The sequence below is a fragment of the Lactuca serriola genome, chromosome 4, assembly GCF_051521515.1.
Source record: "Lactuca serriola cultivar US96UC23 chromosome 4, Lser_US96UC23_V15, whole genome shotgun sequence".
Lineage (NCBI taxonomy): Eukaryota > Viridiplantae > Streptophyta > Magnoliopsida > Asterales > Asteraceae > Lactuca > Lactuca serriola.
The window spans coordinates 352,520,920-352,536,522 of record NC_136411.1 but is presented as its reverse complement, the minus strand read 5'-3'; the positions used below and the strand labels follow the sequence as shown (position 1 = coordinate 352,536,522).

Below are 15,603 nucleotides of genomic sequence, written 5' to 3'. Positions count from 1 at the left end.
TATTCATTTTAAAACATTTGGGATGTCATCGTCAATACAGAAGTATAAGCATAAACAGAACTTACATTCATTATCAGTAGTGATTTATATCTCCTTAATCTCTCAGCGTAATGTGACATCATACCAACACCTGTGATATAAATAAACTGAGTGGGTCAGGTAGGGAAACCTGGTGAGTACATAGGGTTTTCAACCCATAATAATATAATTATTATGTTTAATCATCAAACAGTTAACCCAATTACCCATCCCCATTATCTTCTTTACTCTTAAGGATCTACCCTAAGAATCAACTATTTCTCATTCATTCATTCCTAAGGATTATCCTAAGGAATATGTACGAAGTCCATCGTTGTCAATGACACAGCTATCAAGCACAGCTGCTAGTTCTATCACTTAGGCGCAACTTCCAGAATTGTGACATTCTCTATGAGGCGCATCTACTGGTATTGTCATTTAGGCGCATCTGTCGGGGTTATGAGGTTCTCTATTAGGCGCTTCTGTTGGTAGAGTCCTTTAGGCGCATCTGCCAGGGTTATCTCGTTTATTGACAGTATCATTTCCGAGAATCCACTCACAATACATGTCAATGGGTTTTTATCTCGTTTATTGACAATATCGTTTTCTGGAATCCACTCTCAATACATGTCAATAGTTTTTTAGAGTACAGCAAGTGAATACACAATTCAAATAACACCTACAGGTTGCAAGCCTACTAGTGCTCCACTGGACTGTCTAGAATAGTCTGTGGTTGTCATTCATACTCTGCTAGATGACAGGGCCAACACTTGGGTAAAAGGCTTCTCTCATGGTTCACCTCTCACCCTTATCTCATGGTCTATATCACCTCTCATCATTTTATCACACATCATCTATTATATCAACCCATGTTTTACCCAACATATTTTATAGATATAAAATACACATACAGTTTAAATCATTTAAAACTTGTATAAAAAATTTTCACCCAACATAGATGGCAAGTATACAGACAATATGCACACATAGCATGTAATTTATATTAAATACTTCATATCTATGTGTAAGATGAAAGTAACTATGCACTCACTTGAAAAGGTGGTGAATCGACATTCGGACCAAACTTCGTTACTCTTAACACAATTTTCCTTAGCTTTGACAAAACCTAGTATCATTACCACTAGAGTTTAGTCTAATATTCACTGAGACTAATCAATATTCTTGCTATTATTACTATTATATAAGCATGAAACAATATTTCTCAACAAATATATACCAACAGGGGCCAGACATAAAACACCGGAGGGCAGGACCCTTTTGGCATATAGCACTTCTAAAATCCAACAACCCTATGCGGCCCTTTAAATAGGATTCCTCGTACCGCGAGTGGTTAAAAAGATATTATAACGACACTTATATAACTCATAATAATAGCCCAAATACTTAATATAAGGTCCTAATAACATTACTATATTGAAACATAAGATACACTAACGGTAAGGTAGGCGTAAAGTATAATGTTATGGGGTTGTTTGATCTGAAGGAAAAAACCCTGTTTCAGTCCAACTCCACCTTTTTCTCATAAAAACACATCTCGATATTTACCTTTATTTTTCACTTTATTGGATAAAAAATGATGTCCTTTTATACCTTCTTTCAACTCGATATAGACCATTTGCTCACTTCAATCATCCAACTTCTTTAGGTAAACCTAAAACTTTAACATGTGTAAAATTATCAAATACTTTTAAAAAATGAAGGTTTGGCTTCTTACTGGTCTAAGCCTCATACAATGTGACATAAGGAAGAGCCTTAGTTGGTAACCAGTTAAGTACACTACATGGCTTACGATCCCCCTAAAACTCCTCGAGAATTTGCATTCCTTTTAGAAGACTTTAATCCATTACCGTAAATGTTTAGTATTGACGTTCAAATATAATGTTTTGTTATGGTGAATAAGGTGTAGTGAGATGTCTTCTAATGCTATATTCCTTCCAAAATAATGTAAATAACATATCCGAACCTTGTTTAATATGAAATTGGGAAGAGACTTAGTTGTTAAACAATTAAGTAAGTACACCACATGTCTTACATCCTCTCCCTAAAACTCCTCATGAATTTACATGCATTTTAGAGGAATTTGAGCAATTTTCATAACATATTGATTTCAATGTTCCACTATATTGTTTTGTTGCGGTGATTAAGGTGTAGTGAGATGTATTCTAATGCCATATATTACAAATTAAAGTGAATTTCTAGAAATAAAACTCTTTGTTACCACTTGATAAACTGTAGCCAATGTAAGTGATCCAAGAGATCTTCGACTTCATGAACACTTAAATAAGATGCAAAAATTAAAAAGGCTCCAAAAGGACTATATGCCAAATAGAAAACAAAAAAAAAAAAAAAAACCCAAAAATTAAGAAAAATAATCATAAACACGTCCATAACTCCACTTAGAAAGCATTTTTGGGACTAAAAATGGATAAGACCCCTTTAGGAGCTTAAGATGTCATGCTCTTTTTTTTCAAGCTTCAATTTGGCTAGTCGAAAGCCGAAAATAAAGCATCAAAGCCAAAGTTATGGTCATTTGTCTGAAGCCCCTTTGGTAACTCTATCATGGGCCTCTAGGAACATAAGGAAACGATCCTTCATGCTAGGGCCTATATTATTCTTCCATTGGGTAGACAAAATTCAACCTCGATTGTGCAAAAACTCGCCATCCGAACAACACCCATGTAATTGCAACAAATGCTTTACATGGAAAACATCACAACAACAAATATGAATTAAAAACTACAGACGGTAAACATTGGAATTAATCTTCTTCAAAATCTCCTCCAATCCAATCTTATTGACTGACAACTTGATGTACTCACCAACCAAAAAACAATCCTTAGTCAAAACAGGCCAAAGAAAGACATTCACCTTAAAGAAACTTCTATGCATTTTTTCTCTACAACTTGCTTGTACTTGGAGTTGGCTTGAACCAATTTGTAACACCCGGTTTCTAGATTAGATCGATTTAGGGCTTCGAGGAGTTAAAGGCATGATTTTTTGGGTAAAACCAAGGCTCACGACATGACCATGGAGAGGTCAGGACGTGAGTAGTGATCAAACAAAATTCTTATTTAAACTAAGCTCGTGATGTGAGGAAGAGAAGCTCACGACGTGAGAAGCGCTGCAGCCCAAGCCCATGAGCTTTTAGGGTTTCCTTCATATTTAAACCCCATAAACATCATTTTAGGGTTCCAAAATAGCCTCCTTCGTTCCTAATCTCAGTAAAACCCTAACCCCAACCTCTCCTTGTGATTCTTGAGCTTTTGTTGAAGTGTTGGTTTGTAGAAGAAGAGAATATTATTGAAGCATAGATTCAGCTTGGAAGTTCCCTTTGCAACCTCTAGCAACACCTTTGGACCATTGTGAGTAACCAATATTCAATCTTTTGTTACTTTGTTGCTAAATCTAAGGTTTTATGCATATTTATCCATGTCTATAAGAGTTAGAGTGTTGGGACTCCATAAAGTTAGCAACTTTATGGTTAGGGTCCCTTGGCAATTATATATTATGGATCCGAAGATTTGATGACGATTGAGTTTTTATCTCCTTTTTCTTCATGAATGACCTAGTTTGAGCTTAAGTCTTGTATTAGACATACAAGGTCTTAAAGGATTAAGAAGTTTTTGGATCAATATGTCATTCATATGGACCTTACGATGTGAGGTTATGTTTTTCACGTCGTGAGGCTCATGAGTCTCAATTATTTTGTCCTGTAGTGGCTCACGACGTGAGCCATAGTTGGCCACGTCGCAAGGGGCTGTTGATTTTTGATTTTCGATGACAGTTCAGTGTTGACTTTTTGATAAGTTTGAACTTAGGACCAACTTGAAGGATTTGGGATACTGATTAATACTTTCCATGATTTTGTTGATAGAGGAATCATGGGAGAAAGCAGTGCAGAAAGGGAGCACGTTTGAGTGTTGTCGGGTTCTTCGATTAAGGTGAGTTTTGCCTCATTGTATCGTGGGTCGAAGGCACCAATGCAGTCCCACTAGTTTTGGTTATCATGTAGTAGAAGGATGTCATAGGGATTGTATGCAGTCATGTAGGATAGATTGAGGACTCTTGATCTAGGCTCTCCTTCTTGTTTCTTGTTTGGTTGTGGCTCTAGAGTAGGTTCATATTTACGGGTGTCTATCTCACCTCTGAGTACATACGGTTATGCATTCCTTGGATTGTTGGTTATGTATCCTGGTATATAGGATGTTGTTATTCTGTAATGATCATTTAGACTCGTATCCTGGTATATAGGATGTTGTTATGTTGTAGTGATCTGTTAGTTCTATATCCTGGTATATAAGATGTTGTTATGCGATAGTGATTTGTAGATCTGTATGAATACCTATACTTGTTGGTTATCGTTTAGTGGAGTGCCCTAGGGGCTGTATGTAGTCATGTTGGATGGCCTAAGAACTCTTAATCTAGGCTTTCTTGCATGTTCCTTGTTTGGTTTTGGCTCTATAGTAGGATCATCTTTTCGGGTGGCTATCTCACCTCTGGTTACTTATGGTTACACATTTCATGGAGGTTAGCTGGTATCAGGACAATGTGTTGTGTGAGGACTAGTAGGTGATAGTAAGTTGTATGATGATTGTTTGGTTGTATTATGTGCCTACTTGACCGTTGTTTGTTTATATGTCGACATATGGTAGTAGTGGGTTGAGGCGATCCTGTTGTGTGCTATAGGCCAAGATACCCAGCGCGGGCCAATTGTAATATGTAGCCGCAGAGGCTCGGGACGAGCGGTTGGGTGAGGAGGTAGGCCAACAGATCCTAGGCATTCCAATTCGATGATTGTGGGTCATTATGCATGCTTGTATGTTTATCGTATGGGTATTTTGCAGGGAACTCATTGAGCTTTATGCTTACTCAGTTGTTGTGGTTTTCCAAGTATCATCAGTGATCATGGGAAGGAAAAGGTGGGACTGTACACACTCATCAGCAGCATTGAGGATTCTGTGTTCATTATAATACTCTGATTTTCAATAATTGTTATTGAGAATAATGGTTTTATAAATGGGAAGTTTTCCCTTCTTGAAAAGAAAATTTTTTATTGCGAAATTGGGACGTTACACAAGTTGTCATGCAAAACCTTATAAACTTCATGTTTCCCCTTGGCAAAATCTTGTACTTTCTTTAGAATAACGCTTTAAATAGGAAGTGACATCAAATTAAATGGTCCCTATAGCTGAGCAGAATAGACCACCTAAAATAGACTAAATATAGTACTTCATTTAACAGTATGGCTATAAGTAAACTCAGCTTAACATAGTTTCTGATCCCATGCCTTCATGTGATCACCCATCAGACATCGCAAAAGATTACCAAGGGTTCAATTAACAACTTATGTTTTCCCATCCATTTGGAGATGATATGCACTACTAAAATTAAGTTGGATGTTCACCATTTTCCACAAGCTATGCTAAAAATGACTCAAAAAACAAAATGTCTCGATCAAAAACAATAGAAGATGGCAAACCATGAAAAAATAAGACATCATGTAAGAACAACTAAGCCATATTAGCATGTTGAGTATGTGGTAACCCCAACATAAAATCCATGTTGATATCCACCCATGACTATGATGGAGCATGTAAAGGCATGTAAAGCCCAACATTGGTAGTTATTCCCTTTGAGACCTAACAGATTTTGCATCACTTAACATATCGATCCACCTCATGGTGCATAGTATGCCAAAAATAGGCTGATTTCACCAACTATAAAGTGTGATCTCGTCCATGTTTATCACTAGACATAGTTATGAATCTATATCTATGTCGTTCGACGATTGAAATCTTTTATGAAAAATAAAAGTAAATTATTCATATATATATATATATATATATATATATATATATATATATGTGTGTGTGTGTGTGTGTGTGTATGTGTTTATGTGAATTTTATAGATATTAGGTGTATACGATATATGTGTAAAAACATACATTGAAACGTAAAAATAGGGATAAATAGAAATTGAAAATAAAAGATTATTTATGATAAATAATCTAAACAAAATCCATAGTAATCAAAAAATCAAACTCATGCATATAAAGAACGCCCAAATCTGACTTCGTGAGAGGAAGTTATGACTTTTCAAAGTTTCAACGTAGCAGTGAGACTTAGAAACTAAAATTAAAATTGGTTGATTGTTAGGAAAAACAATCTAAACAGTATTTGAAGATCTCGTTGATAGGATTCCTTCGATATAAATACAATCAAGAATAGAGGGCGTATGAGAAAGTTATATTTTTACACGGACTTTAACAATCTAAGCTTGTTAAAAATATAGCTTACAAATAAATTGAGAATTAGCCGACGGAATCCAAACGAAAGTTGTAGATCTCGTCGATAGCTACGTGTGGATATAAAAATTGTAAAAAAAACGGAGCTGGTATGAAGAAGTTATGAATTTTTGAAAAATAATAAAAATTTATGCGCGTTTGGGCGTGCTTCGACAAGAGACACGGTGCGCCCCGACAACCACCCACACTTTTCCACATGTCAGCTTTCTACTGGCTCCATGGCAATACCCCTGACAAGAGGCGCGGTGTGCCCAGACAAGATGCATGGCGCGCCCTCCATATTTCATCTATAAATAGGCACGAATTAAACCTATTTTCTCACACCATTTCCATCTAATATCTTTGGAACTCTCTCGTACCCTTAGTCCCTTTTACTCCCTAGTTCCTGACTACTTTAGCGAGGGCTTGCGGCTTCAGAGAGCCGGAGAAATAGAAGTTCCCTTATCGAAGTTTTGCCCGCATGATTATCATTTCTCGTTAGAGAACTCTGTAAGTTAAGTTGCATTTACTATGTTTTAAGTGTAAACTTTATTTATAGTCATAGTCATTATTAGGAACCTATAAATAAGACTTACCAGTGATTCCAAGTCATAATACTGATTACGGAAGTGATGTCTAAGCTATATTTAGTGAGCTGTTTGAAGTGCAATTTCCAAACAACATACTATGTATATCAAAAGGAACCTACCTCCGATATGATCTTACCTGGTTATTTTTTTAGTTGATAGATCTTGATATAGACATTGGGATTGTTGAGGAATCTAAAATATCATTAACCAGGATTATGAAACCAGACTAAGATGTAGTGCTATATCATCAGGTCTTTTGGAAGGATCAAGTGTTAAGGCGAACCGCTGACCTAACCTTAGATCACCTACTTTTATCAGGTGAGTGCGTAAATATTTTCAAGAATATAATTTAATAAAAGTAGTTATTAAATGTTAATTGTATTAATTATACTATGTGCTATTTGTATAAACTATAATGATACTGCTTATTAGGAACTGAGTTGGACTTCAAAAAGGTGCTTAATTCAAAATAAATTGTAACACCCGTTTTCAGGATGGATTTTAAGGGGTCGAAAGGTTGATTTTTGGAGAAAATCAAGTGTCACGATGTGACAAGCAAAATAAATGTCTAGTTGACATCCAGTGGATTAAGCTCAACTACAGTGAGATGTCACGTTGGTGTTCAATGGATATAAAGTTCGATCAATGACCAATGACAACTGAACTCTTTAATTAGAAAAATAAAACCTTTTTCAATGGATATAGGATTTAATGTCAAATGATTTTTTTAACGTGTTCTATTAAAGTTTGTAGAATGTTATGTAGAAGGAAATTGATAGAATTGTATGAAAAATATAATGATGATGTAGCATTTCATTGAACTCTATAAAGTTCAATGCATTGTGATACCCTAACAAAAGTCTAATTCATTAGGAAAGAAATTGTTAGATTTTATTCAATGAAGTAACTCGTTACATAACTTTCTTCAACTCACTATAAACATTCAATGTTAAGTTGTAGAAAAAACAAATGAGACCCGTTGAACTTATATCGTCAAAAAAATTGAGTGAGAAGATGTCAAGAAAAGGAATAAGCTTTAACATTTTGGAAGATCAGCCGGTGGAGGTAAGAGCTTTTGGTTAGGTAGTTTTCCATCTAAAACGAGCCATGCCATCTTCAAACCCCAACCTGTATGAACTTCCAAATGGCAATGCATGAACCATACCCCTACTCAATAAGCAACAAGAATAATATATTAATGACAAATTAGAAAACATCATGCACCACAAGAAACCAAACGAATTCACATAACTAACCTGGGTTATCCGCTAGAAATCGTATAGCAACCCACCCACCAGAAGGCACACCAACCGTGTTTCGTTCAATAGGGTCCACAAGATTGAAGTTCTTAGGGTCCTTCTTGGGATTGTAGTTTCCAAACCCTTGACCAACAACAAAGAAATTGAAGCCATGGAGATGAAGAGGGTGGCTTTCAGCACCAAGAATGCTCGTATCTTGCAAGACTAACTCCACGCTAGTGTTAAATGGAAGAACCATGAGTTTTGTCCCATTGCTCACAAAGGTATTATTTGGAGGAGTCCCAGTATAGTTAAACCAATGCAATGGGTTGATTGGAAAATAAGGACTATAAACACCCTCTGATTTATTATAAAAGTGGGACTGGAGTAGGGCAACACTAGGTTGTACAAATGACACATTATTAATAGATGCTGCAAACCTGGTCCCATTTGGTCCTTGACAAGTTTGATTTTGCGCACAAGGAGCTGTCCCAAGTCCTATTGTGAAAAACAATTTTTTGTCAATCTTTTGTGGAACATTAGCAGGAAATTCAACGCTTCCCAAGCTTCTAAGTCTATTTGAAAACTTTGACACAAAAGAAGTGTCATTTAAAGATGGTAATATTGGTTTAAAGAGTGGAAGATTCTTCATGTGAATTGATGTTTCATATTCAAGAATACCCGCAACCGTGGAATTGTCAAATGTTCCTTGACCCGTTACATATGGTCTAGCAGACATGAGAAAGGTGGCATTGGGAAATCTTGATTTGGTTTTAAGGAGAACGTTTGTGGTTTGACCAGGAGCTAGTATAATCGTTTTAGTATCAAAAGGCTTTACATAAACAGCATCAACTTCAACAATGGTGAGAGTGTGGTTTGCTATGCTAAAAAAGAGTTCATCATTAAGTGCTGCGTTGATTAATCGAAGGAGATATGTCTTCCCAGACTTGACCTTCAATCTGAATGTGTCTGCCAATTTCATGTGCAATAATAACTCAACATTCATTCAATTCAATCATCTATATACGTATACTATAAATAGTATTAATTATGTAAAATCCAAATACGTACCTTTAGCTGAACAATTATACAAAGGCCCAGGAAGTCCGTTAAAGGTATATGCATCAGAAACATTTGGACCCCCACCAGTTTGTGTTGCTTGTGAAATTATGGCTTCAGGGTCGTTGTTGAACCACTCACCTGTTTACGTAAAACATTATGAACCTATATATGTCAATACATAATTAAGTATATATATATACAAGATTTTAATTACCAAAGATGATGGGAACTTCTTTATATGGCTTTATAAAAGGGTAGGGGACATTAAGCTTCGGAAGTATAATGAGAGGGCCATAAACACTTGCTCTTAACCATGATATATGTGCATGCCAAAACAACGTTCCTCTTTGTCCAACAACGGTGTAATTGTACACATAAGTTTGGCCCGTTTGTATGGGGCATTGTGTAATGTAAGCTGGCCCATCGGCCCATCCACTCCGAAGTTGCTTAATACCATGCCTGTTTAGGCATCGGAAACGTAAAACAATGTTGTATATATATTTTGACAACTTATCATATACAAAGATTTAAAAAGTATATAGTATATAATATATACACAAATTTTATACCAATGGATTGTTATATTATTGGAGACATGGTTGGTAACTTTGATAAGAAGGCGATCACCCTCACGAGCGACAATACGTGGACCTGGAAATTTCCCATTGACTGTAACCATGCTTCTTGTGTGGCACAGTCGTGTCACGTTTTGCAGTTGAATCTGCATGTAAATGATCAAGATATAGATGGATTATAACAATTAATGGTTAATTAATTAATTAACATCGTGGATATATATTGTATATCTAATGAAACATACGTTAAACTCATAGCTCCTGGTAGTTTCACAAAAAGACAAGGGAAGAAGAGATGTTATTGCTACCAACGACAAGAAAAATCGCAAAAGACCACCCATATCTTTGTCGTCTCACTCTTTCGTTGAAGAAGCTGAAAGTTATTGCTGATGCATGAACAAAGCTATGGAGGTTGAATATATATCTATAGGTTTATAGGTATAAGGATGATTTGGGAGCTTCAAGAATGATTTTGATTGGATCACCAACTGTTGTTAAAGTGCAACTTTAGAGTGCTACCAAAGAGATCATTTCGATCGATCTGTCATTTCAAAGTCTTTCCTTTGTCGTAAGGAATAGTTCCCAATCTGTATAAGAGTATAAGACAATACTTTATTTGATTGTTTAACATAATCCTACTTTTGAAAAACACGTAAGATAAATAATATATATAGAGAGAGAGAGAGGGGTTATTGTAAATGCATATAATTAACTGCGATCATTTTTCATCATGCTTTGACTGTCATATCATTAGAATGCTGAAATGAGTTAATTTGGAAACTCTTTTTTCGAAACATATTCTCATTAGACAGAGATATATTTTTTATAGTAAACTTCGTTTGTAATCAAACGATGATAGCAATAGATACAAGTTTATGTTTAGCAACCAATATGGTAATTGAATATGTAAGTGGTTGGTTATTCAACCAATTATCTTTTGTTTTCTTCGAGCCAGAGTTCCAAAAACATTTGTCACACCAAATCACTAACATGTATATAAATTTCTACTTTTTATAAACTTATCTTTATTATCCGTAAATTGTTTTACAATTTATAAATGGGCCCTATCATTTCAATTGTTAATTTAATTTTTATATTGTATATTAAAACGTTGAACAAAAAAATACTTTTATAAAACTAAAAATATAATACTACTCGTGTTATTTTTATGAAACAAAAAGATAATTTTTTTTAATAATTTTTAATTTTACAAAACATATCCCGTATTTGTCTCATTTTGATGGTATAGATTGATAGCTCTTTTTTTAATATTATATTTTTTTAAATTTAATATTTAGATTCTATTACGCATTTATCTTAAACTAGAAGTTGCCAACTCCCCACTTCGTTGGGGACGCCAACGTGTTTGTCCATTGTTGATAGATATTTAGTTTTGTGAACTTTTTGATTCACCATGTTATTTCTTTGGATTTACATAACCAACTTCAATTTATACCCTTATAGGAAAACATATTATATGTGACCAAAGTTATACATGGGAAATGTACATAAAAAAAACACGAAAATATATATTGTTTGGGGGAACCAAAGTTGCCCACATATGAAAGTGTAAAGACAAAATCTACAAATTTTCTATTAGGTAGGAACTATTTTTTGTTAATTTTTAAATATATTGACTGTTTCTGTAAAAAAAAAATACACAATGACATTTTATGTAAATTACAAGGACAATTTTTGTAATTTTTTTAAACATATGGACCGTTTTTGTTAAAAAAAAAATACACGACGGTTTTTGTAAATTACCGATACAATTTTTGTAAGTTATTTTTTACATAGGGTTAAAAATTGTCAGCATACAAAAATTTTAGACGTATGGACTGTTTTTGTAATGTTTTTGTAAAAGAAAAGCTTATAATGACCTTTTTGTAAAATAAAAAATTATAGGAACTAAATTTGCCAAAATCTATAACTTTTATGACAAAACTCTAAATATAAAAGACATTAAGGTCATTACTTTTTATTATATAGAGTAATTAAAAAAAATGATCCCATTACCTTTTAAGAATTTTATATAATATTTATATATTCTTTAATATTAAATCATCCATAGAAGATTATATCATTGTCCTATCATCACTTAGAAGTCACAACATATTTGATCATCTCATATACTCTCCACACGAAGGGCTTGAAGAGCTTCCAAGTCAAAAACAACACCACCACAAATGACCATATGTGGTGCTAGTAGTATATCACATTGAAAATAAGAGAAGAAAAGGATTGCAAGAGAGAAGAAGAGAAAGGAAGAAAGAAAAAAAGAAAGGTGACCGGTAGTGCTCCTTTATGGTTATGGCCACAATCAACCATGCCATAACCACCATGATGCACAAGAGGTTGTGTGTACAATCACGGTGTCCTACCATGGTGGCAACGAACTATCGTCATGGTGTGTATACAAGATGGTTTTATAAAAAACTATAAGGCAGAGAATATAAAATTTAGAAAAATGAGTGAGAATAAAATCATCCAAAAATATAAATATATATTTTATATACCTATTAAGTAAGTTCCAGTAAATAATCAATTGACACTTTTAGTCCCTTTAATTTTAATTTTTCAAAATTATATTTTTGATCCACTATAGTTTTTAAGGGTAAATAGCAAAAATAAACACTCAGTTTACACCAAAATTCTAATTTGACACTGTGTTCTCTAATTTGATATAATTCTGACCACTTGACCGGTCAACCACGTTATATGCTGACGTGTCAGTTTTAAAGACATGGCATGCTGACTTGTCAAAATTTAATTTTTTTTCCCACAAAAAACACTAAATTTTTACTTTTTTTCGATTTTGACACTAAGTTTAATTTTTCTTTCAATTTTGACACTATGTTTTTTTGTTCCAAATTGAACATCATTTTTTCCAATTTTGTTCAATGTTGACAATTTTCTATTTGAAACCGTATAAATATTTTTTTAATACATTTAAACAGTATAAATGTTTTTTTTCTATTAAAAACCATAGTTTTGTATAAATACAAGTTTTTTTTACATTCAAACCATAATTTTATGTATAAATATGTATTAGTTATATAAAAATTGTATTTTATATTAAATACACAGCTTTAAAATGAGTTTGGAGGTTTGGAGGCGTGTAACCGATCAAAACCCGGATGTCAAGTTTGCAACCCATGAAATTTTTATGCTTAGTTTGATTCTCATGATACAACTAATACATATTTATATATTTTGCTTTGAATGAAAAAAAAAATACATTGTATTTAAATAAAAATGTGGTTTTTAAACGAAAAAAATATATTTATACAGTTTAAAATGTAATAAAAAATATATTTATACGGTTTCAAATGGAAATTTATCAAAATTAAACAAAATTTGATAAATGATGTTCGATTTGGAACAAAAAAACATAGTGTCAAAATTGAAAGAAAAAATTAAACTAAGTGTCAAAATCGAAAAAAAAAAGTGAAAACTTAGTGTTTTTTGTGGAAAAAAATTAAATTTTGACACGTCAGCATATCATGTCAGCATGCCACGTCAGCATGTAACCTGGTTGACCGGTCAAGTGGTCAGAATTATAACAAATTGAAAAATACAGTGTCAAATTTGAGACAAAAAAAAACAGTGTCAAATTAAAATTTGGGTGTAGACAGAGTGTTTTTTTTTTTTTTGCTCTTTACCCAGTTTTTAATATATATATATATATATATATATATATATATATATATATAATTTTAATTATGGAGATTATACTTTTGTCTATGGACCTTTTAATTTGCAAGAAGGAAATAAGAAAAATACAAATTTGGTCCTTGTAGTTTTAATTTTATAAAATCATATTTTTGGTCCTTGAAGGTTTTAGGCCCCGTTTGATACGCATCTTTCCAGGTCCATACAGATCTTTCTGGCTTAATGGACTAGAAAGACTGTTTGATTTGCACAAAAGAAGGGGTCTTTCCCGGTAAGATATGTCTTTCCCAGAAAGCTCCAAAATCATATCTTTCTGGCTGAATAGGCTGGAAAGACAATTATACACCAAACCCCATCTTTTTCTTTCTTTATTGAATTATTAATTTTTTAAATAACTTTTTTTAAATTTATTTTTTATTGAATTATTACTTTTTTCATATCAACACAGTCAATCAGATGTACAATCAAACAGCATAGTTTCTTTCCCAGTCAGAAAACTTTTCCAGACAGCACTTTACCAGACAGCACTTTCCCAGACAGAAACTATCAAACGGGACCTTAGTTTGTTTGAAGACAAAACTATAAACATGGTCTATGTGTTTGTCAAAATTATGTGGTTTTGGTCATAAAAAAATTGATGATGCATTAGTGGTCCAATTTTGGATACATTTTGGTCCAAAAATGTTAACTTTAACAACTTGATTGTTAACTTTTTAACATGACAATTTTATCCACATGGACAAATTTTTCAACCAAACTACAAGGGCTATTTCTGTATCTCTTCTTTTTAATTTTATTTAAATATTATACACTAATTTTTCTAACTAATTTTTTTAAATTTCTTTTTATTAGACATTCTTTTTTATATTATTATTATATATTAATAAATATTATTTTATTTGAGTATTAATTTTCTTTAATTAATTCTATTTTTAGTTTCTTTTTTTAAATAAATAATTATTTTTATTGGATTGTTATATATTAACAAATAATATTTTTAATGTATAATATTTATATATTAGTAAATATATTACTTTATTGGATTATTAACTTCTTTTTTATTGGATTAATTTTTTATTGGATTATTATCTATTGATAAATATTATTTTTAATATATAATACTTATATATTAATAAACATTATTTTATTGGATTTACTAATTTTGATGTTACGTTGTTATTCTTTCTAGCCATTTTAGTTTTGTTATAACCCAACATTTGATTCTTAATCTGGTTCATGTTGGTCGCATGAATTGAGGTTAGTTCATTATCGTTATACAAGCTTTCAATATTAATAAGAGTTTGTTTAGAGTATGTTAGTAAGGTTAGGTTTAATTTAAAGAACTTGTTTTGATTAAACAATTTGGTGAATGAACGATGCTTGAGCTTAGTATTTTCACGTATCAACTTAGACTAGGTGTCACTTAGTTGGTACTTGGAGATACTGGTCTAAGTTGGTACTTGAAGATACCACCAAGCTCTAGCTTCTTCCATTCACCAAATTGTTTAATTAAGACAAGCTCTTTGATTTAAATATAAACTTACTAACCTACTCTAAGAAAATATATTAAAAATAGATTGGAAAATTGCATTAAGTTTGGTACAAATGTTTCCAACAACATTCAATAGTACTTACAAGCTTGGAAACATAAAACTTGTAATTTTAGTTTGCATTAAAGTTAATCCCATCAGAGAACCAATTCCATATGTGTCACTTACCATCAATTCATAAAACAATTACTAATTTTACAAAATCGAATAACGATAATAAATTAACCCCAATTCAACTGACCAACATGAATCAAATCAAGAATCAAAAATTGAGGTATAACAAAACTAAAATAGGTAGAAAGAATAACAACGTAACACTAAATCACTTAATTAAAAAATTATTAATCCAATAAAATAATAATTGTTAATATATAAATATTATATTTATTATTATATAATAATCTAATAAATAAAGAAATTAATAATCCAATAAAATAATATTTTTAATATATAAATATTATACATTAAAAATGATATAATAATCCAATAAAAAATAATTAATCTATTAAAAAGGAAATTAAAAATAAAATTAATAACCTATTAAAATAATATATATAATAATTGAAAGACTTAAAAATAATAACCTATTAAAA

General features: G+C 32.3%; 1 protein-coding gene across 1 annotated transcript; it reads right to left on the bottom strand.

Annotated features, from left to right (window-relative positions):
• Nucleotides 1-7,782: 7,782 nt before the first annotated feature.
• Nucleotides 7,783-10,202, bottom strand: LOC145097580 (laccase-17-like). The gene is made up of 6 exons (XM_079035166.1): nt 10,034-10,202; nt 9,783-9,934; nt 9,428-9,672; nt 9,223-9,351; nt 8,170-9,120; nt 7,783-8,080 (listed from the first exon to the last, which is right to left on the bottom strand). Exons 1-6 carry the CDS (start codon nt 10,127-10,129, stop codon nt 7,950-7,952), a joined length of 1,704 nt encoding a protein of 567 aa, XP_078891292.1. The 5' UTR covers nt 10,130-10,202; the 3' UTR covers nt 7,783-7,949.
• Nucleotides 10,203-15,603: the final 5,401 nt, after the last annotated feature.